Here is a 21,540-nt window from a genome sequence, read left to right as displayed (position 1 = left end):
CAAGCATTGTTAGTGCCCCGTATGAATAGATTATGAATAAAAGTCTTCCATTTATGGGCTCAGTAATGCTTGTTATCAGCAAATTGAGCTTATCTCCAGGCAGGTGGAATGAACAAACTGTCCTTGTTCTGAGCAACACCAAAAAAACTCGTAACCCTAAACAAAAGTTTACAAAAATCCACTTTGTGCAAAGTTTGAAAAGAAGGGAAAACAGCTATTGAGAAATCCAGCTGCTGCATATGCATTAACTACCCAGGCCCATACTTACCTGACTTACGCTACCGCCTGGATTCACCCGTGTAACTGCTGAGCAGTGCCGTGCCCCACTTGGGGTGGTCTGTCCTTCCACCCTTCCCATGGCAGGGGACCTGTGTCATCTCCGAAATTCAGCTTTTATACCCTTTTTATTGTCTGTAGCTGTTTACCTGGCCAGGCAGCAAATATACTTCCAGTTCAGACTGCGTCTTCTGTAACAAAGTGGGGAGGAGACTTAAAAGGCTTGCAGAGCCTCCTGAAATAACACCTAAATGCCTACGTGCAATTTTGTCTTCTGGTCCACCAGAAACTCTGGTAGAAACTGCTCAGGAATGCCAGCATGCCTCCTTGGAGTTTAGGCTTTTTTTTCCTCAAATGAGAGGAAAAGGGAAAATTCGCTGCTCACGCTGTGCATGAAAACACTCTGTATTTCCCCAAAGAAAGCAACCATTTAGGAAGATGATATGTAGAAGTGAAGATTTTTTTTTTCCCCCAAGTAAATAATTTGACAGTGTAGCTCTGGCATTTTTGTATGTGAAAACTTGTATTTGTGATGAGACATTTTTCCTTTGATTTCTTAGCTCAGCAAAGAATCTTGATTGCTAAGGAAAACTGCATTACGAACCTCAGCTAAGATAAATTTCTTTATCAAAAAAATTGAATTTTTCTTTTTTTTTTCCTCTCCTGAAGGAATAAGTCTTCTGCAGGATGATGCAATGCTACGAGACTATGGCATTTCCTCTCATTTCTTTTCTATGTGCGCAACTGAGCCATAAAAAAACAAACCAAACTAACCCATACAACTACAGTTTAACTGTCCCTGTGTGGCAGGCATGTTGTGTATTCGTTCAAACTGTGTGTTACTTACAAAAGTAAACCTTGCAGGAAGTGGAGGGGTGGGAAGAGGGAGCTGGGCTGTGAGTAAAGACCGACTGAGGTTTGCAGATACGGATTCTGGCCTAGCTGATGCTACAAAAATAAAATTGCTTTCTATTCCAGAAACCTGTAGGAAAGTGAGGAAAAAAAACCCATCTCGTTTTAACACTGTGTTCAGCCAGGTATCTCACTTGTCTAACCTGTGTGAGGAAAACCTAAGCAATGTAATTTTTCTAATGGATGCCGTTTGCTGTCTTCTGTGGTTAAAAATAGCATGTAAGAAGTATTAAATAAATAAATAAGCTTGTGGGATGGGCTTAGCACTTCTCATCTATCTTGGGTGCCTCTGTGGGATGTATTTAAAAATAGAAATAACGTTATCACCAATTTATACATTTTTTCTGATGTCTTAAAGTAGCACATCCTCAATATTTTATTAATGAGTCTATTTAAATTTAATGAAGAACACTTTTACATACTTCTCAGCTGTCAAAAAGGAAGTGTTGGAGTGTGTACTATTTTTATTAGGGTCTGCACCAAATGTTAGTGTTGAGCTCAACTGAAAGTAGTTAATATTAATTGAGCTGAACTGAAAGTAGTTAATATTAATTGTAATCTGTTTGTGGTTAAGTGGAGTTTTTAAATTTCAGGATGGACACTTAATCCACTGTAGCGTAGTTACCAGTATATTAAATTTAACTCTGTTCATACTATTTGAACTGTAAAAGGGCCTCTCTGTTAAGCAGTGGCTTTGTGCTTGGGAGCAGTCAACTTCTCTGTGCCTTAAAATACAGCTCTTGTAGCTCGCAGCATGCTTTTTCTGGGAGCAGTCTTGCAGCGCTGGCTCTTTGTGTGCAAGCAGAACTGTCACATTTACTGTGTGTAAACTGGGGATCTTGAAAAGTGGGGATTTAACGTTAATGCTGGGGAAAACCGGGTGAAATTACTGAAATGTTCTTGCCGTGAATGGAGCATTTTCTTCCCCTTTGGGTGAAATATTCGACAGAAAACCAGAAAAAAAAATGAAGCAAAAAAAACCCACAAAGCCAACAGCAGTGGTGTAGAGGAAAGCATGCTTCTCCTCTGCTGTTTACCTCACCCCAGACCAAACACAAATTCCTAATTCCAGCAAAACCCTTTTTTTCCTGTTGAGCTGTAACTCTGCAGCGTACTGTGATATTTGTGGCCTTTGGACCTGATGTTTCCCTGCACTGAAGAACAGCTTTTAATGGCTGTGCCTGCAGTCTTGCGTCCCTGTGTGCACTGGGCTTTTGGAGACCTGCTGTCTGCAAGGACACCTTGCATATCTTCAGGTACTTGCTGTCCTGTAGTGCTCAGCCGCGTTTCGGTGCAGTACTGTGGTTCAGTAGACCTGTCAGGATGCTTGTGCTCCTTACTCATCAGGTTGGGGTTTTTTTTTTTCATACTTAGCCAGTACTACGTGAGTATTTGTTAGAAAGTTACTCTCTGCTGTGTTGAAAACCCCATTTTTCTTTGTAAATGAAGAATAGCACGCTATTGCTCAAGACCTTGGGAGTGCAAGGGGAAGGGGAGAGAGGGCAATAGCTATAGCTGATCAAATGGTATGATTTGGGGTAAGCGGGAGAGCAGCCCATAGGACAGTTGCATTTGGCAAGATGTCAGTGTTGCTTTTAGCATTGATTGCATTCCTTGGGCAAGAAGTCCCAAGGAGGTTTTTACACTGCTTGGGTAAATCACTGGGAGCGTTGGAAAGCTTCTCCCTGCTGCAGCTAGTATTTCACCTTCTCTCATTGGTCTCTAAGTAAATCGGAAGAATTATTGAAGCTTTTTTGGAAACAAAAGCTGTGTCTGTGCTCAGAAGTGTTGGACAGGCACATGGGTGGTTGATGGGGGGGGTCAGTGTGCTTTATTGCTGCCTAGCGCTGATGAACTCTTCATATGTTACCTGTGTTAGGATGGTGGTTTATTGACTTTCTTCAGTAGATGGTATTACCTTGTTTCCATCCTTACTGAGATTATTCTGATGTTTGGGGAAATTTCAGGCTGACAGGTTTTGCCTTGCTCTAACTACTTTTCTGTGATAGTTTTATGAAAAGTTTGCATATCAGAATCATGCTGGTGCGAGAAATACAGGATTTGCCTAAAGCAGATGTTTCAGTGTTTGAGACTGGATGGACAATACAGCCTGTACTGGTGGTAGAGGCAAACCGTAAGTAAAATAGCATTTTCTTCTTCCTTGCAGGTCTGAGGAACACAATAATGATGGGAAAGCTGAGCAGTATATGCCATCGGTGTAAATTAGTCATCCCAACGAGCCTCATCCTTGCTTATAAGGAGAGAGGGGAGGGTGTACAGACCCTCCTTGGCACAACAGAACCGCCTGAGGTTGCATATGACTTGGAGTGAGGGAAGGGAGGAGTGATCACGGTAGTTTATTTTTGTAGAAACAGTAACTAAGGATCAAAATAGCATTCAATACTTTCATTGAAAAGGAACCAGACAGCTCTCTGTCTCATAGAGGGAAAGTTAGTGCTCAAGTGCCAGCAGTCCTTTTAAGGCTCTATCAGCCATTAGTGGCTGTGCCACTTCGTATTAATTTAATAAAAGGTATTACATATCACAGGCATATAAACTGGTTTGTATTCAAGCCAAATCCTATATCAGAAGAGGGGTTCTTTATGCCATCTGCGAATGAAATCAGACTTTTTCTAAGTCAGGTTGAAGCACGGTCTCCAAATGACTAGAGATTTTATTCTGTTGCAGACTTTGTGCATCACCTTTTACAAAATGCATCTGCTGCATTTTTCCTATTAAATGGGAATACCTGCTAAACCCTGCTCCTTTGTGAATGTTAAAGCTCCTCATGTCACGTGCTTGGTCTTTACTAACATCCAGGAGGTGCTGCATGTGAGTGCCAGAGGAGGGATGCTACTGTAGACAAGCTTTCCGCCATGGGCCCTGTGTATCCATCTCATACTGATTTTCCAGGCTCCCAAAACAGTAATTGCTAAAAGTGAGTTGCCAGAGGTGGATGGGAAAGGAAGCAGTGAAAGGTAGTCCATAGGCTCTCAGGAGTTCGTCTTTAAATTTCTACCATAATTCAGCAATATCTGCAACAAATTTATATAGTAGATGTTTAACACTGACCATTTAATGTATGTCTCCTGTAAAATAAGTAGCTCCAGAAGTGGAACACTGTAATTTTTGCAGCGCTTTTTGTGTGATGGCTATATTGGGCTTAACTGTTGTATTGATGAATCTGTGGTTGAGAGAATCTGTACAGTAAATTTCGCTGTGGCAGCTTTAGTGTTTTAAGTTGAATCTCCTTCTGTAAACTGCTGCCCGTTATGCCACAAGCTCCTTGTGTTTTTTCTCCACCCTTGCCTGCAAGCTACTGTATCCATTGCTTTGCCTTTGCTAGAGGATTAAGGCCGTAGGAATTGCTTTCTCAGTAGCTCATTTGTCTGAAGAGATTTTTCTGATTGTCATTGACAAAATACTTTTTTCTGTAATGCATTACATTGTCTATATGCGTGTGAAACATTATTGAACAACATGGTTTTGTATCTGGATACAGAATGCTCAGTCAGGTTTCTCTAATGTCTCTTTAAAATGATAGTGAATGGTATTTTGGTGACTGTGGCTGTCTAATTTTAGATTTCAGCAGAGCTGTGAAAGCTTTGGGAGGTCTGACTATCAAAGTGTGTCTCAATATCATCAGCAGTAGTCCTGAGACGAGCATGCAGGCCATAAAAGTGAAGGAAACTAAAATCTTTCTGTACTGAATATCGTAAAATTTACAGTTGAGGCTACTAGCTTTGGAGGTTGTTTTTATTTTTTGTACTAATCTCTGCTCAGTAGAAAACAGTTCTTAATTTGAAGGGAGGTTTTTTGTCTATTTTTTACTTCAGTTAAAAAAAACACCCAAAGTAAGGGATTAAAAACCAAAAATTGCTGGTGTCTTGGAAGGAACCAGGCTAGCTGCTATTAGCACTGAGGACATGAGTGTGCATTAGGAGAATGCGTGTATTTTGGTTTTTCTGCTAGACATCAGTGTCTATTTTTAAAAGTTGTTGACGTCAAGTTCCCTCCTTAAGTTTATCTTTTCTAAAATGGTTAGTGACTACATTGCGTCTAGCTTTCACAAGACTGCACCCAGACTGTTTTCATATCTTCCTGCCTCCGTGTGTGCACAGCACTGATAGATCCCCTGGCGAAGGGCTGCCCGCCCAGGTGAGACCTGCGGTCCCTGTTTCAGGGATGCCTCTCAAGTTTTCACCAACCTGTTTGCTGCAGTCTCATCATCACATTACTCTGAGGCACGGACATGGTGTGAGGACGCGACAAGTGTGAAAAGAAATGCTACTGTCAAACAGCTGGATGGGCACCTGCTCTGGGCTCCTGCTCCTCTACTTCACAGAGCACATTTGTGCATGCTCCTTCTGCCCTCTCTGTCCTTAGAAAGTACCTCCTGCTGATGAGACATCTCTGAAATGTTCTGGCTGTTTCACTGCTGCTCAGGCACAGTAATTGCTTTTGGGTTAGAAGACTTCATCTAAGTTGGTAATCTTCAACCGGTGGCCTCCAGGCTGTGTGCTCCCTGCTCGGACACTTAATTCAGCATGGTTCAGCCCGCTTCCCGGTGGGGGCTCGGAGGCAGCTGGCAGGGTGGCACCTCCTCCTGTTCTGCCGTCTCTTGCCTCTGTGGTTCTTAGCATTTTCCCTGTCTGTGGTTGAGCGGGCATGCCTGGAAGGATGGCTTACTGCTCTTGGGGAATGCCTGTTTCTGGGGGGACAGGAGTGCACTTGGTGCTGGGAAGGGCAGATGCGCTGTGCCTGCACCACAGCCCTGCTGCACGAGCAAAGTCCTGACGAAGTTAGGCTCAAATCAAGAACGGTCGCTTTTGCTCTGTAGTTGTTGCTGTTGAAGACTGGCTGGTACTTACAAGGTCTAGCAAGTCGTCTGGTAAAATTAAGAGAATTGTTTCCTTTCTGCTTTTGATCCATGTGAAATCTAAAAAGGCAAAAGTTAATTATTACACCAATATTTCACCTCTTGCTGTCCTTTGGAAAAGGAGTTGAGGACTGAAAATGTAGATGCAAATTGTAGAATGTCTAACTCTTTTCTAAAGCCTTGTTTCGCATTCACTTTTAGCACTTTCTCTTGTCGTTTGGTTTAACAGCGCTGTCAAGTCCGTAAAGCTTCATCACATGTCTGTTGCACAATTGGCAGCTTTAGCTGCGTTTTTCTTTTTAAACTGGAACTTCAAGGAGGGTATATCCAATTTATAAATATGAGTGAGAAAACAGCTCTTCCCGGCTGAAAATACAGCATGTTATTTCAGTTCCTGGATGCCTAAAGCAATCCATTTGTTTACCTTCACACTGAAAACAGGCGAATTTGCAGCATTAATTTATAGACTGTAGTGTAGTAGAAAACACCTTCTATCATAGTCAGTACTTCAGAGCTGGGAGTTGAACCTTTGATTTGATTTTTATGTTTGAGTTGTGAATGCTTACGGCCGTAAGTTCCCCATTGCCCTTTTGAAAGCCTAGGGGAGAGGGGCAGGGACATAATGTGAATAATCCCATCCTGCATTGACCTGGAATCTCATTGCTTTTCAGCTATGTTTTTTCCTATCTTTGCTCCAGTTTTTACTCCAAAAGGACCAGTGGAAAGCAGAGTATTACTGTGAAGGGGTCTATAAAGCACAAAATGAACCAAGGAAGAGAAACCCTTGGTTTTATGTGGAGTGGTGTAAAAGATTGCTTTCCTAAATAGCAAAGCTAGCTGTTGCTGGTTTCTTTCATTTGACATAATTCCTTACATTGTTTTTGCTTGAGTAAGAGGAGGGATGCAAGGGAGCAGGGAGGCAATGCTGTACAGCACGATAGGGCTGCTGCTTTGCAAAGTCCCCTTCTCTAGAGCTGTTGGCACTTTGGAGGGGAGACTGTGCATCCTTGCAGGGGTAGTGAGAACCAGTGACTTTGGGGTGTGTGGATGTGTTCAGCGTTTCTTTCTGGTGTGAGACACAGCATGGAAGAAAGCAGAAGGTGTATTCTCAGTTTGAGAAAGCAATGGTAAAGGGGAGTTGGCTTCCCAGTAATGACCGGGATGGTGGACCCTGAAGCACTTTGAGCTGCGAAGCAAGACTGAGCAAGGTGTCTGCTTCCCTTTACATGACCTCCTTGTTCCCCCTGAGTATCTGTGGGGCTGCAGGGTGGCGAGCAGGGCGAGTGTACATCTTTAGGTTTAAAATGTCCTTTGCCACAACGTTGTGTTGCTTTTGACATTCATCAGTTCCCTCATCCAGTTTATAAGACACCTGCAAGTACCTATAGCAGGGCAATTTGATGGGCATTGCAGCAGCAGGAATGAACAGGACCTGGGAGCTGGGCAATTACTAGGATGGTTTTGCTACTTAGAAAAACATCCATGCATCCACAGCCTCGGAAGTGGTGAGAAGGGACCATTTATGAAAGGCCTTTACTTTCACAACCAGTGGCTTGCATGCATTTTAGAAAGAGAAGGGTGTAAACCAGCAGTGATTTTAAAATGCAATGCACTGCAGAGGAACCCTTATCTACCATGTAATAAAGTGATTCTTAACAGCACCATCAAATGGGTTATTCATTTCCATCCCCTGGGCTGGAGAGTTGTGGGCTGGGTGTGACTCCAGGTTTCTGAAGAGCACTGGGGTGTAGCCCCTGCATCCTGGGAGAAGTGTGCTCCACTGGGATGTGGTTAGAAGTGGTGAGAGGTAGAGATGCTTGAAGAGATGCTTGGAGTTTCATCCATCTCTAGGCCATCACCGTACAGCTTGTGGCTGAATTAAAACCATGTGTTTGTATGATATTTTTCATCAGAGAAATGCTTCTTGTAAAAGTGCGTTGTTCAAGAGATCCCCTGACTGCAAATTAGAGAAATGCCAATAAATTCTTTTGTAATTGGCAAATTCCATGCGAGAAGGCTATGTCTGCAGTGCCTACCAGGCAGTGCTCCACAGTGTTGGTGTTTCTCTTGTTCTCAAGAAACCAAAGAACAGCCAGGCTAACATTTGGCCAATATTCATGTTCTTTCTGCTTTGCAACCACTGTGTATAACGTGTGGTGGAAAGCTGAGCACATAGAGATCTGCAAGTAGAGAATGAGGGGAAATCACAATAGCTAATCAATGAGGCAATTAAAGATAACCATTGGAATTGGGTTAGCGTATCACTGCTGGAGGTGCTTTTATTCTAGTAGTGCACTCGTTTTATTTTTGTTTTCCATGCTCTTCAAAATGCCACATCATTATGTGGGATCTCTTTCCTTCCATTCGCTTAAAGCTAACGTGCTTGGGCCGGTACCCAGACACTGACGAGTAAGTACATGTATTCACAATGTAAAATGCACCTTGTGCTGCTTTAAAGCAGAGGGCTATCGTCGAAGACAGTGAGAAGACCTGTCCCTCTTTGGGGATTGCTTTATTTTCCTTACCGTAGCCTTCGTTAGTGCTTGCAGCACTGGGAGGAGTGTGAGTCTGCAGCTGCTGGCTCGCATGTCGAGTGTTTTCTGAAGGACTGGTACAAGTGCTCTGTGCCGTCCCAGGTGCAGCGTGTTGGTGCTGTGGTAGGACATGTTGCGCTGTTGTGCCTCACCAGACTGCTCCTGACCTTGAAACAGTGTCTGCTTTCTCAAAAGCCTCTTCAGTCCAGAGCTGCAATTAAGATGATGCTTTCTGTCGTTTCTGCTCTGATTAATGTTTTTAAAATAGGTGCATGACTATATTTGTGAGGGACACTGGATTTCCATGTTTTTTTCAAATGGAGCTTAGCATCGTATCATGGGGATGTAAAGCAGTTGTGGCTGGCCGAAATATTTATGTATCTAAGTGCAGGTTAGAAACTATCTACCTTTCAAATAAAAACCCACTTATGGCTACATCCTGCGGTTGTTTTGCTTAAATATTTTTAACTTCTGCTCTTGCTTTTTGAAAGGTATTTTAAGGAGCTTTGCCAACATAATTGCTTGGACTCTTCTCAAGTCTCTTGCCCTGGTAGCATGTGCGCATCTTATTTCCTGTCTCTGGTTTCAGTTTGCCTTTTCTGCTACAGTGAGGATAAGTGTGCTACACTGTTTTTGGAACTGCTTTTTTTTTTTTTTAAGTTTTAAGCATTAATGTGTGACCAGGAAAGTGCTGCAAACTCCTTTAAGGAAAAAGAAAAAAGAAAAAAACAAGACTAACTCTACATGATGGCCATTAAATGCTCAAAATAAACCTGAACTCATGATGAAAGAACATCTTAAATTCTTCTTATAAGAAGCTGCAGATTGCTTGTTGATCTGCATATTGCAGATGTTCCAGACAGGAGTGCCAATTTTAAGTGAATAATATTCTTCTGGCATCTGATGGTGGTCAGGACATGATGTCTAGTTTGTTAGATACTCCACAGGAGTGGACATTTACTCTATCACTGGCTGCTTATAGTGTTAAAACCGGGTATCTGCTTCATCTGCATTGCTGTCTACTAGTAAAATGAGAAAAAGAAATATGAAGTATTTAAAATGTATTCCTCATTCAAAATTTTAGTGTAAGCCAATGAGAGCCCCCTAGATGCTGCCTTCTGTGTGAAAAGGTGATCTTCAGAGGTGGTATTGCCTGCTTCTGTAATTGACACAGAGTTTTGCCCTAAAATTGGTGTTGCTGAAGGAATTGGTGTCCTTCACAGTGCCTCAGTTTGGTAAAAGAGGGGCTCAGCCAGACCATGGGTGTCTGACTTGCTCTTTGCCCATGGATGCATCTTGCTGCTCCTCCACAACCTCCAGTTGACAGCAGCAAGGACATTTGTCATCTTTCTAGGGTTTAGCTTCAGGTATTTAAATAAAAGATGGTATATTTTCTCCAAGACCGAAACACGATAGGTACGCTCAGAAGCGTCTGAGTTGCCAGAGAAGGCTTCTCCTTAGCACAGCTTTTCAGGGCCAGGTAATGGCTGAGGGAAGTCCTGCCTGAGGCGCGTTACAGAGAGCCCGCGCATTACTCACTAGCCTGGTAGTGAGCCAGAAGGAGGTATTTTAGTCCCTCTAAATCTTCCACAATCTCTTTCAATAAATGCCTTGGGATGGTAATTTCAAGTTGTTACTGGGCTTCAGTGAGTGTGTTACAGAAGAGATTTGCCTTTGGAAATGGAGGAGAAAATTCCTGAGTATCTACAGCATTTATTGGATTTAGCAGGCTGATGAGGGTGTATGGGAGCCTGACAAGAGCGTGTGATAGACACTGGCTTCATTTGCTGAAAGCCAGATTTGCCGGGAAGGGGAAAAATACTAATTTCTAAGATATTTAGTTTTTTCCTTAGCACTACCATGCCTTGTGATAGTATAACTTGAAAAGGCTAAAACAGTAAGAGACTTCTAAATCATAACTTGAAAGAGGCGGAGGTTGTTCAGATCTAGAGCTGGTAGCTGGTTTTTGTTGACAGTTATCACCGAGAAGCAGAGTGGGCTTTGCTTTTTTACTGATACACATGTGAGCCTAACACAGAGCTTAGTGTGGATTAAGCGATGTTTATTTTTTAACGTTATTGCCAGGAAAACTTGCAACAAGATTAAGCGTGTGTTTCCATATACGTTTTGACTATTAGCCATTATACAGACATAATGAAATCTCAGCGCTGCCTTTATTTGTTCTGTAGCGATCGAGCAAGTTTTTTGTAGAAGGCCATAGGTGCAGCAAGGCCTTGGGTTTTGGACCTGTCTGGGCTCTCACAATCTGTGCAGATCCCCAAAGCCTCTGCTAGGTGCACGATTAGGGCATGATGCAGCTCTGACTAACATCCAGTCTTCTATGTTTATGCTTAATCAAGACATTTTTTCTTGTGTTGTAGTAGTATTTTATGATTTAGGTGTTAATGTGGGATTGTGTCAGTTTGCTTGACCTCCCTGGAGCTTTTAACATTTTTGCTGGTTATCCTTGGAGACTGAGCATGCAAGTGAATGACTTCCATGCTCATTAACAGGTCTTTGAATGTCAGCACAGGGCTACAGGCAAGTTTGGGAGCAGTAAGAGAAAAACCATCCGCGCAAACTTTAGCCTACGTCATTCTGTTCTTCTTTCTCTCCCCTGTGGCATGTAGGTAGGTCGAGGGGAGGGTGGTTGTTTGGCCGTAGAAAGTAGTTGTTTTCCACATCCTTCTCATTGCAAACTAATGTTGGGCTTCTCTGCACTCCACACTGTTGTAAAAGCCAACATTTACTTTTGTGTTCAGTCTAAGGGGTTGTCTCTGCTGCTGTGTTACCTGAAGCTGTAAGTGCTGTCTGGAGCCAAGCTTCCACCCGTATCCACTTCTAGCTCAGATTAAACTAGGTCTCGAATATCATTTTGCTGCCCAGAGCGGGCATTGTGGTGGGCAGGGGATTGTTTGAAGGTTAAGTGCACTGGCGCTGGTCATGCAATGGAGATGGAGCAGCTCGAGGTACTTCAGACCTTAGTTGCTAGCTGAACCTCCCTGCACAGGGCAGACTTCTTCGCGTGGTCAGACTATGCCTTCTCCACCTGAGAAGCAAAAGGACATGCTTTTTCTTGAGGTGGCTACACGAGTCAGTCCAAAGTAGAACAAGAAATTAAGGACAAATGGACTGTGCTTAATGAGATTAGTGTCAAGCAAAGGTAAAATTACCTTTACCTTTTGTCTTACTTGGAAAGGAGAGCAGCAGGCTCTGGCATATTTATTGGATGATGTAGTGGTCAGCAGTGTTGATCACTAGTGTCCTGCTGATCTTAGCTAAAGGAAAATCCGCTTAAAAGTAAAATGCAAATAGCATAGTAGTTACTGGAAATAGCAAAGTAGTGTGCCATATTTGGAAAGTGAGACTGAATAGTTATGAATACGGTTATCATGTAAAAAGTCCTACTGTAATGGACAAAGACTTATGTCTCTGCACACTAAAACAGTGCTCCCAAAGCATGTTGCTTTTCACAGGATGATGGAGTCTTTGTAAATGTAGGGGTCTGGTTTAGGATTAACAAGCCGTCTGCAGTCCAGATGGCATGTACTCTTCTCCTGGTTTGTGAAAGAATAAAGCATTTGTACCTCAAGAGCCAGTATGCTATGTTTTCTGGTGGCCTTTCTGCAACATTGCAGTCAAACATCTGACTTCTGCATCAGAAGGAGACTTTCACAAGTCTGTTTTAGGAGAGCAGAGGAAAATCTTTGTAGACCTCCAAAGAAAGCAAAAACTGCTTAAAGTGTTTGCAGTTGGCAAGAAAAAGGAAAATCTCTCAGTTGTATAAAATGCTACTGTTAACGTTTCATTTGATTTTCCATTTTAACAGTGTTAGTCGTGGTAGCAAAGGTAGTAACAACTTATCTGAGTTCAGCTTCTGTGCATCCTCACACTGAACACGTAACCTGGTCACTTTAAATATTGCCAGGTTAGCTGTCCATAGAGGGATATGATGCAGGCTCAGATGATTGTGATACTACATTTGCTTTTTTCTCCAAATCTCCCCACCCTCTTTAAGAAGATGGATAATGGAGAAGAGCAAATGTAAACGAAGAGGGTATACAAAGAAGTTCTTTTACGAACCAGATTTTTTTTTTTATTTTTATCTAAGAAGTCTGTCTAGGCAGGCATCTATTTTAATGACGTGCAAAGCAGAATAGTACATGAATACTTCATTGGTAAAAAGACTTGTTGTCTTTGAACCCTGATGTAATGTTTCTTGGAAGCTGTTACCTTCTTGCAATGTTAGATCCAAGTTTTACAGAGTGATGTAGAAGTGGCAGTACATATGGTTTTGTTAACATGACAACTACTGAGCATTAATACATAATTGACTTTCCCTATCAAACCTCATTTGGGTAAAGAACGACTCACTGATCAATTGGTCTGTTCTGGAGTTTGTACTGTGGCAAAAGCCTGCAAGGAAGGGGAAGGGGCATCTTGTCGTAAAGGATGCCGTGACTGGGTGACTGGTTAACCAGCCTCTGAACCCATGGTTGTGGTTAAAATTCACCATCTTGTTGCATTGTTTAGTTCACAGTTGTTATTCATAGTCCTGGTCTAGTAACTGCAGTCCTTAGCCACGCTGTGGATTACAGGTGTGTACCAGCTCAATGGGTGTCTTAGTTGCCTGTCACAACCAGAGCAGATGAAAAGCCGGTGAACTGCAGGGACTGTGGGTATTTGTGCTCTAGTAAAACTGTATTAGGGAAGAATTAGCTCTGTTCCATAAGCTACACTGCTGTCAAGTTTTGAGCTTTCTGGCGTAGGTCCCCTCTTTCTCTGGCAGATGAGCACAGTGGGGCTGCAGATCTCAGTTCTGACAGGATTGCCACTGCTGTTGCTGGCGTTAGTGAGGATTTTTAAGAGGAATTTTGAGGGAGGTGGTTTGGGGCTCTAAGCCCCCCTTTCCCACAAGCGTTGTCCTTCTCACCTCCCATAGCAGTTAATCTCTCTCCTCTCCCCACCCCAGCACAGCGGGGACAGTAAAGGATGCCCACCTGCTAACTGCAGCTAAAATCTGAAGAAGAAAAGTGGCTTGCTTATCTAATGCAGAAATTTCTGTCTTTTGGAAGACTGTTAGTCTTAATTATCTTTCACCTTCAGCCTATTTAATTAGTGCTAATGAATTAATTGATGCTGGTGCTCTGCTATGATAAAGGGAGAGGATCAGCATGACCAGCAATGCACCTTGCATATCTGCACCAGCCTTTTCCCGAAAAAAACACCCCCTACTCCTTCCCTGCTCCCGCTCCCCAAAATCCAACCCAAAACAAAAGATTTCTGACAAACATAGGTAGCAATGGCACGCAGGCAGATTGGCTTTCAGTTACAACGCGTGGACGAGACTGGGTGCCAATGGCACGTTCCACTTAAGCAGCAGATCAGTGCAGAAGGAGCTGCACAAACCACTTGTCCCGCTTCACTGTTCAGATGCATCTTGGTTTCTGTGGCCGGTGAGTGTTCAGGCAATGCCATCTTTGAGTGCAAGCTTCGCTCTCGGCAGTGCTGCTGTCCCCGGGTTTCAGTAGGTACCCGGTGCCGCTGATTCCATGATAGCGGTTTGTGTTTTCCTCCCCTGTGCCAGCATGCAGGCATGAGTTGCAAAACTGTTTTTAAGAATGGTTTACTCATGAGATCACCAGCTTGGTTCACAAACCTACCCCGCACTAGGGTAAGGTGTGCTTATTTTGAAGCAGAGTGACTTAAATACACAAGGGATCTTTTGGCTAGATGCTCTTCGAAGTATTATTACTACAGCAAAAGCAGCGAGTCAGAATCATTCAGGTTGGAAGGGACCTGAAGAGGCGAGGCTGTCTAGTCCAGCCCTCTGCTGCGAGTAAGTGTGTCTTAGGTTATTGCCTTGCAGAGCCTCTTCAGACAACTGAGTGTACATTATTTTATCAGCTATCTTGGAAGCCCAGGTGAGCCAGGTTTTCTGAAGAACATCCAAGCGTGGAGATGAGCATGAGCAGTGCAATAGCTGTTTCAGTGAACCAGCTACAAGCTAGTTCTCCTGCCAAAGAATGGGGTGGGAGGATTACAAAGGCAGTAGCAGAGTATCTTAATTTTCTCCTCATTTCCCTGGTTGTAATGTAATTCCAGTCTGTCTTGTGCTAGTTGCTGCAAGCGGGAGTGAGCTGGTCCCTGCTCACCAAGCAGCTCCTGAAGCACTGGGATCTCCTGCTGGCTCTGGGAGTTGTTCTCCTTTGTGGAATTGAGCCAGACCGATAACGTTCGGAAGAGCTGTTTTTCAGTGAATTTGAAATGAAAATTATTAAATGCTTAACACTTACTATTTACAAAACCAATTTTTTAAGGAGCGGAAGTTCTTTATTATACAGAGGGAGTTAAGATGAGAGCAGAGCCGTGTTGTGTAAGCAGTTGTGCCGTGGTTTAGGAGACAAGACTGTACCTTCTTAAAGGCTTTGTACACTAGCTTTGTGGTGGTTTAAATTTGCATAGCCCATGGAAGTTTAGTGTGGAAGAAACATGGGAGGGGGCTTATATGTGTGGTTTATTATCAAGTGCTTCATCCACACCATTAATGATCATAGCTGTTTATTGTTCTCCGTACATGGTGCAAGGCACAGGCTTGCACGAGTAGTCCCATGCATTGCCCTTCAGACAATGGGAGAGCTGCAGTTCTTAACTGCAACATTTAGCCGTTTCAGTCATTATTAAGTTATATGGGGTTTAGTGTGAAAGAGCTTTTTTCTTTGAACTCGTTCCGGTTTGTGATGGTTGTAGGTGAGCTGGAACAAAGCACTGCATGTTTTCATTTGTCTGTCCTGTACACGTCCGGAGCAAAGTCACCCTTCACCACTCTCGCATGCTGTTGATGTCAGTACACGTTTTTTTTTCTTATAAGTTCCTGTGTTTCCCAGCCATGACCTGGAATCAGTGACTAATAAAGATGAAGAGTTCCGTTTTTCTGCCTTAGTCATTGCTCTCTAGGAACTGCTGTACTGTAGGACCTAGAAGAAAACCCACTTGTTTTCTGATGCTCATAATGAGTTTTCAGGCATTAGTGACCTATACTGGATTGAAACCAATAGCCTACAGGTGAAAGCTTTACTCTTGTCAATTTATTGAGCAATCCAGGCTCAGCTTGGGTTTTGAATGGAGCTTTTCAGTAAGAAAAAACAAATGAACCAGCTGTTCCTTGCGCAAATGTGTTCTATGTAGACACTTAAGCTCCTTAAATTAGCTAGTCTCATTGCAATGCTAGATTTTGTTTTGTGTTGTCTTAATTTCTTTTCCTGCAGCAAGTCTGTCTGGGGGAAGGGAAGAAGAGATGGAGATTTGCTTAGTTTTTGAGTTCTGGGCGTTTCTGAGCAATCCTTCTCAAAACTGCTTAAAATCTTAAAGAAATAGAAGGCACATCATGAACAGAAGACAAGAAATTTGCTGCTTTTTGTGAAGAAAGTGGTATGCAGCATTAAAGAAATGCCAAAATGCTGTTAAAATGCATTAGAACTTTGTATGTTTTGGATGAGTGTGGTCAGATGTGCCTGATTTCAGTAACTTCCGCAAAAGTTTACCATGGTGTCATTTAGGTCGCTTAAATTGCTAGTCCTTTCATGTGCAGAGGACAAGTAAGTTCAAACTCTGAACTGCTTAGAGGTGGTAGCAGTATCTCAACCAGTCCTTTTTTAGTGTTTTCCGTTACCAATCTAGACAACTATCTCCATCCTAATAATCTCAGTAAAACAGAGTTTTATGGCCTGCAGGGCAATTAATTTCAAAATGTTCCAATTTCGTATGCTTGATGATCACATCTGCTTATTTTTCCACTCAGAACTCTCAAGCTGTCTCCTACCTGGATAACAACCAACAAGAAACTCTGCCTCACAGCTCCTTCCAGAATTCCCCAGTCTCCAAGTCAACAATACTTTTGAAATATTAAAATAATCCCATCCACTGTGGTTCTAGCATTGTATCTTCTGTTCTCTCTGACTTGAATCAAGCCTATAAAGTTAACTCCGTAACTGTGTTGCAGCACTTATACTGAATGACTCTAGAGCTTGCTTGACAGTGTAAGTCTTTAACTGTAAAATTGTCAGAGCAGTGAATCAGCGAATGAGATCCTCGAAGCACTCCTTGGATCATGTGCCATGGCACCTTAATTCTGAATGATAGAAAGGTGGAAAGGATTAAGGTTTGAGTGGGCGGGTTGGTTAGTCAGTTGGTTCTGTCCTTGGCTTTCCTCAAAGGCAGTTCTTCATCTTGCTACCAGCATGTTTTGTGTCTGAGTTTATTAAAGACATGTCAACATCTAGAGGAGTAGTTAAATACACAAAGAATACTCAAGTATATGAAGTATTGATAAGCTCTCCTCAGTATTGTTGTAAGATCCTTTTATAACATCTTGGTCTTTGATGTCCAGTACAGAATCCTCCACCTAGACCTGCATGCCTGACACCCATCCTTTCTGCTGCATTCTTCCTGAAATCTGCTGCTTTCACGTGGTTTCTTTGTATGATCCAGCATCTGGGGAAGGAAGAGGAAGCAAGGTGGGGGGACCTGTCTTGGTGGGCTGTTGGAGGGCTGTCCTCACCCAGCCAGGGCTCCTGGCACCCAGCACCCTGCCCACTTTTGCGGTGCTTGCCGGGGAGGGTGCAGGGCTGCCTGCCTGAACTGCGAAACCTCTGCTTGCGTTGCTTTTTCCTGCTCTGGTTTACGGAATGCTGCATCCTTCCTATGCCGCAACTGGCTGGTGAGGACCCTTGTTGCCTAGGTAACAGGGAAACCTACAGGAAAAAAAAAAAAATTTCTTTTTCCTCTCTTTTCTCATAAAAGCTTGAGGTTCTTTAGTGCCCCTTGCTGCTGAATAACTTTTGTGGCCCAAGCTGGTGTATCTTGTGGGAAGGACCAGAAACATGTTTTTCAATTGTAACAGCAAAATTACGAAGGGTTTTGTAGTTCAGCTGTTTAATTTCCTGCATGCTTTGCACTGTTTAAGGGACACAGCAGCGAGTGCCTCAGTGAAGAGCTGCTATCTGCCTGGTGAGATAGGCCTTGCCGTGGTGGCTGTGGGCAATTCAACCACATTTTCTCTTCGTCTCTGATAACTTTTTTTTTACTGCATCCCTTAAAATAGCTCCAAACTCACCATGCCTGTGGTTAACGTGTTCAGCAATCGTTTCGCTTTTGAACTCCAACCAACATGACACCCCTTCACCCTCTGCCTTCGAGTTTGTTGCTGTTTACGACACCTTGAAGGTTGTCCCAGAGCCAGACCTTCTCCAAAGATCACTTAACTGAAAGCCTGGTGAAGCCTGGCGGGATTTAGATGGCTGAAGATGACCAGGCTGTGTGTGCACAGCTCGGTATCTCCTCCGAGGTGAGGACCAACACCTACTTATCTCCTCCCTGGAGCTCTGGCTTGGTCTCCAGCAAGGCACAGTGTGCCAGTGAGGAGGTGGTGCCATCGTAAAGTCTTTTCTGCTTGCACTAGTCGTCTTCTGTGCTTGAATACATATATCCAGTCTTGAAAGTCATGGAGTGGTACGTGAGAGTCTTGGGGACGTTGTTACCAGTATGAGTGGAAGAATGGGATTACCGATGAGGTTTATGGGAACCTCTTCTTACGTTAACAATTTGCCATAAACAGTTCCGCAGCCTGGGATGGGACTATGCAGTTTTTATTGGCAAGAGGTTTCCTCTACTTTTATCTTTTTTCTTTTTTTTTTTTTTTTTTTTAAAAGACAGACCTCCAAGTTATCTGCTGTTTCAGAGGATTTTTTTAATATTCCTTAACTGATTATGATTAAGCAATCTGGTGTTTATAGCATATGCTTTGACCTTTATGTTATTTCAGCTGCACAAGGATATAAATGATAAAGAAATTCCTTAGCCAGCTTACCCTATTATATTTAAAATTAACTCTTTGATGTGCTATTCTAAAATAGGAGCTTTTAAAGAAAGATGAAAGTTTAGCTGCTCTGGCTAAATTTAAAAACTGTTGAAGTTTGGATTTTTCTGGTTTTTTAGCAGCAAGCTACATCTACTTGTTTCTATGAACTGTGATCCAGATTTTTAGTACTGTGACATTTACTAAATAGATCAGGCCTACAGAATGAGGTGAACATTGTAAAACAAAATTGAAGTATGGGAACTTCAGGCCTTGGTCTGTAAATCACAGACAAAAGTACCATGAAAGGTATGGATCCAATAACAATTTTCATAAAAGCTGGTTTGCTCTGAGATTCATAAATTATACAAGACTGTGATGCGTGCTATAGCTATATTTTTCTGGATTTCCTTTTTTGTTTTGTTGTCTCAATAAAACTCAGGGCATAGCAGCCTTGGTGCTACCTGTACAAACAGAAAGGCCTCCAAAAGCAGCTGCACCTAAAACATTGATCTTTTAGCCAAAGATATCGTCTGTATGTTTTCTTCAACATAAATTATCCTTAAAAAGGATGGGGGCTTCTGTCTAAAGGAAAGAAGATTTCCAGCACAAGAAGCTGCTGTCACAGCAGACTGAATGACACAGTATGTCCCCAAGTTATAATTTTATATTACAGTAATTCTGTTGATCAAACAGCCAAGTTAAGACAACTCACTGTCAGCATGAAGAAAACTCCAACTGAAAAAAAACCACTCTTGGTTTCTAACAAGGAGCAGTTAGGTGTTGTGTGCAGAACTGCCCAGTCAAAGAGTTTTTTAAATATTCCCTAGCTCAAGGACTTGGCTTCTCTTCAAACACTTCCAAGTACAAAAGGATGGGTAATCTTGCAAGCGAATGTGCCCCCTCTAGGGGCAAAAATGTGTAAATTTGTTATAGCAGGTAATGCTCATAACAGAGGGAGAAGCATTTGCTTGGAGTGTGAGTATCTGGGGGTTTTCAACCGCAGTGAGAAGAGATTTCTGCTGTGATTTAGGATGCAGCTTCATCAGCATCTCGTTTCCCTCACTCACTGCAAGAGGTGATGTGCGCTGTGTGCAGCAGGGTGTTGCTTTCAGCCTTCTCACATTTTAACTCTTAAAACATTACAAAAAATGTGCTGCCATTTTTCCAGGATAGTTCTTGAAATATCTTTATAAAGTGTGTCTCATACTGTGAAAAAGTCAGCTTGTATTTATTAGTTCAGTAAGTGTTAAAATTCTTGAGCTGTTCTGTGGACGCTGTACCATTTTGGTAATAAGGAATGCCATGTGCAAGGCAGCACACCATTGCCCAGTGGTCTTTAACATGAACACGCAGATTATCCCGAGGAACCTCTCAGGAGTCTGGGGAAATAAAAATCACTCCTGAAACTTCGGGGCTTTGAACATGGGGGTTACTTTATGTTTGCGCAGCATCTGTACATGCTGGCTGTCGTTGCTCTGGCGGTGTCACCGCCCGCCATACGGACCGCAGAGTTGTCTGACTTGGGTGGTCGTGTGTGTTTGTTCTGGCAGTGATCACTAAAACATGAGCCCTATATGAAACCATTTCAGCAATTTCTGAATGTTTGAGAAGTTACAAAAATCTTTCTTTCACCGTGGTCTTTTGCCTTTGGTCTTTGCCATTTTGCCTTTTCACAGCTCGGGTTCAGGATCGTGTAATTCATCCAAGCAGCATTTTCTGGGTGCAAGCGAGCGTGAACCTTGGGCCATGCTGCCGGAGAAATACTGCTTTTTTAAGTTACACATGCGGAGAACATCATCCTCCCTCGTCTCTTCCTTCCTGCTGCTTTTGAAGTTTGTCCTGGTTTATCTGGAGGGAGGGGTGTGTTTGGCTTTTAGGGGGGTCCTTTTAACTCAGCCCCAAGTTCCCATAAGAAAACAAGGTCAAGCAATTTTTAATGAAAACTTGAGATTTTTCTGTCAATCCTTTAAAGCCTGATTTCAGACTTGATGGCTCAGATGGTTTAACAGTAGGGTAAATGCTTCCGAGCATGACCAATTCAGTGCTGAATGTGAAATGCATTCATACTCATTTTTTCCCCTCTTATCTCCTAAAGGTGCTCTTACAGAATGTTACGATGAACTGGGCAACCGGTACCAGCTTCCCGTCTACTGCCTTGCCCCGCCTATCAACATGATAGAGGAGAAGGGTGACCTGGAGACTCTGGATATTCCTGATCCCCCACCCAATTCAGGGCACGAATGCCAGCTTCGTTTGCGCCTGTCCACAGGCAAAGACCTCAAACTCATGGTCCGCAGCATGGACACAGTGTATCACATGAAGAGGCGGCTGCACGCAGTGGAGGGAGTGGAGCCAGGCAGCCAGCGCTGGTTCTTCTCAGGCAGGCCGCTGGCCGACAAAATGAAACTGGAGGAGCTGAAAATCCCAAAGGACTACGTGGTGCAAGTCATCGTGAGCCAGCCCTTAGCAAATCCCACCCCGGTGGAAAACTGATTTCTGCTTGTTTATTGATTCTTCTTTCCTCCGTCTCTGTCATGGGGTTTGTTTTCACTGCCCTCTCTTCTTTCGGTTTGTCCTGTTAATGGATTGGTTCCAAGAAACGACCAGCAAAAATTCCATCTGTGATGGAGATCTGCAAAAACAAAACATAAAATGTAAACTGGCCTTTGGGGTTTGCCTGATCTCGTATTTAACACAACAGCAAGTAGCACAGGGCAAGGGCAAAGGAAGGAGCGGGAAGGAGAACAGAAAAGGGAGGAGGTACAAGGAGTGAGTGAAGAGATTGTAGTTCACTTAATACAAAAATGTTATAATTCTTAAAACTGTAGGTGGTGTCCTGATCTGTGGAGCCAGAGCAAGAGAGCACTTTTTTAAAAAAAAAAACCAACAAAAAAAAAAAAACACAAAAAAACCACAACTAAAACTCAATCCATTTATAAAATTTCATATCAGCACCACATACAGTTTATGCAAGAATCACAACTGCTCTGGGTAGGTCCTGCGCTGCGTGTTCATGGGGATCCTTTCTGGTTTGACCTAACTCACGTCCTTTGCCCAGACACTGCCGAGGCACAGCCGGC

The 21,540-nt window shown here is 43.0% G+C and overlaps 1 protein-coding gene across 1 annotated transcript in view; it reads left to right on the top strand.

The window, feature by feature from the left end:
* UBTD2 (ubiquitin domain containing 2) overlaps positions 1-21,124 on the top strand; it is a 58,753-nt gene extending 37,629 nt beyond the window's left edge. The window contains exon 3 of the mRNA XM_075441874.1: positions 20,556-21,124. Within this exon, the coding sequence (XP_075297989.1) occupies positions 20,556-20,953 (398 nt within the window). The 3' untranslated portion in view covers positions 20,954-21,124. The remainder of the gene's footprint in view (positions 1-20,555) is intronic.
* Positions 21,125-21,540: the final 416 nt, after the last annotated feature.

Source organism: Opisthocomus hoazin, chromosome 22 (genome assembly GCF_030867145.1).
Source record: "Opisthocomus hoazin isolate bOpiHoa1 chromosome 22, bOpiHoa1.hap1, whole genome shotgun sequence".
NCBI lineage: Eukaryota > Metazoa > Chordata > Aves > Opisthocomiformes > Opisthocomidae > Opisthocomus > Opisthocomus hoazin.
This window is presented reverse-complemented; position numbering and strand designations above follow the sequence as displayed.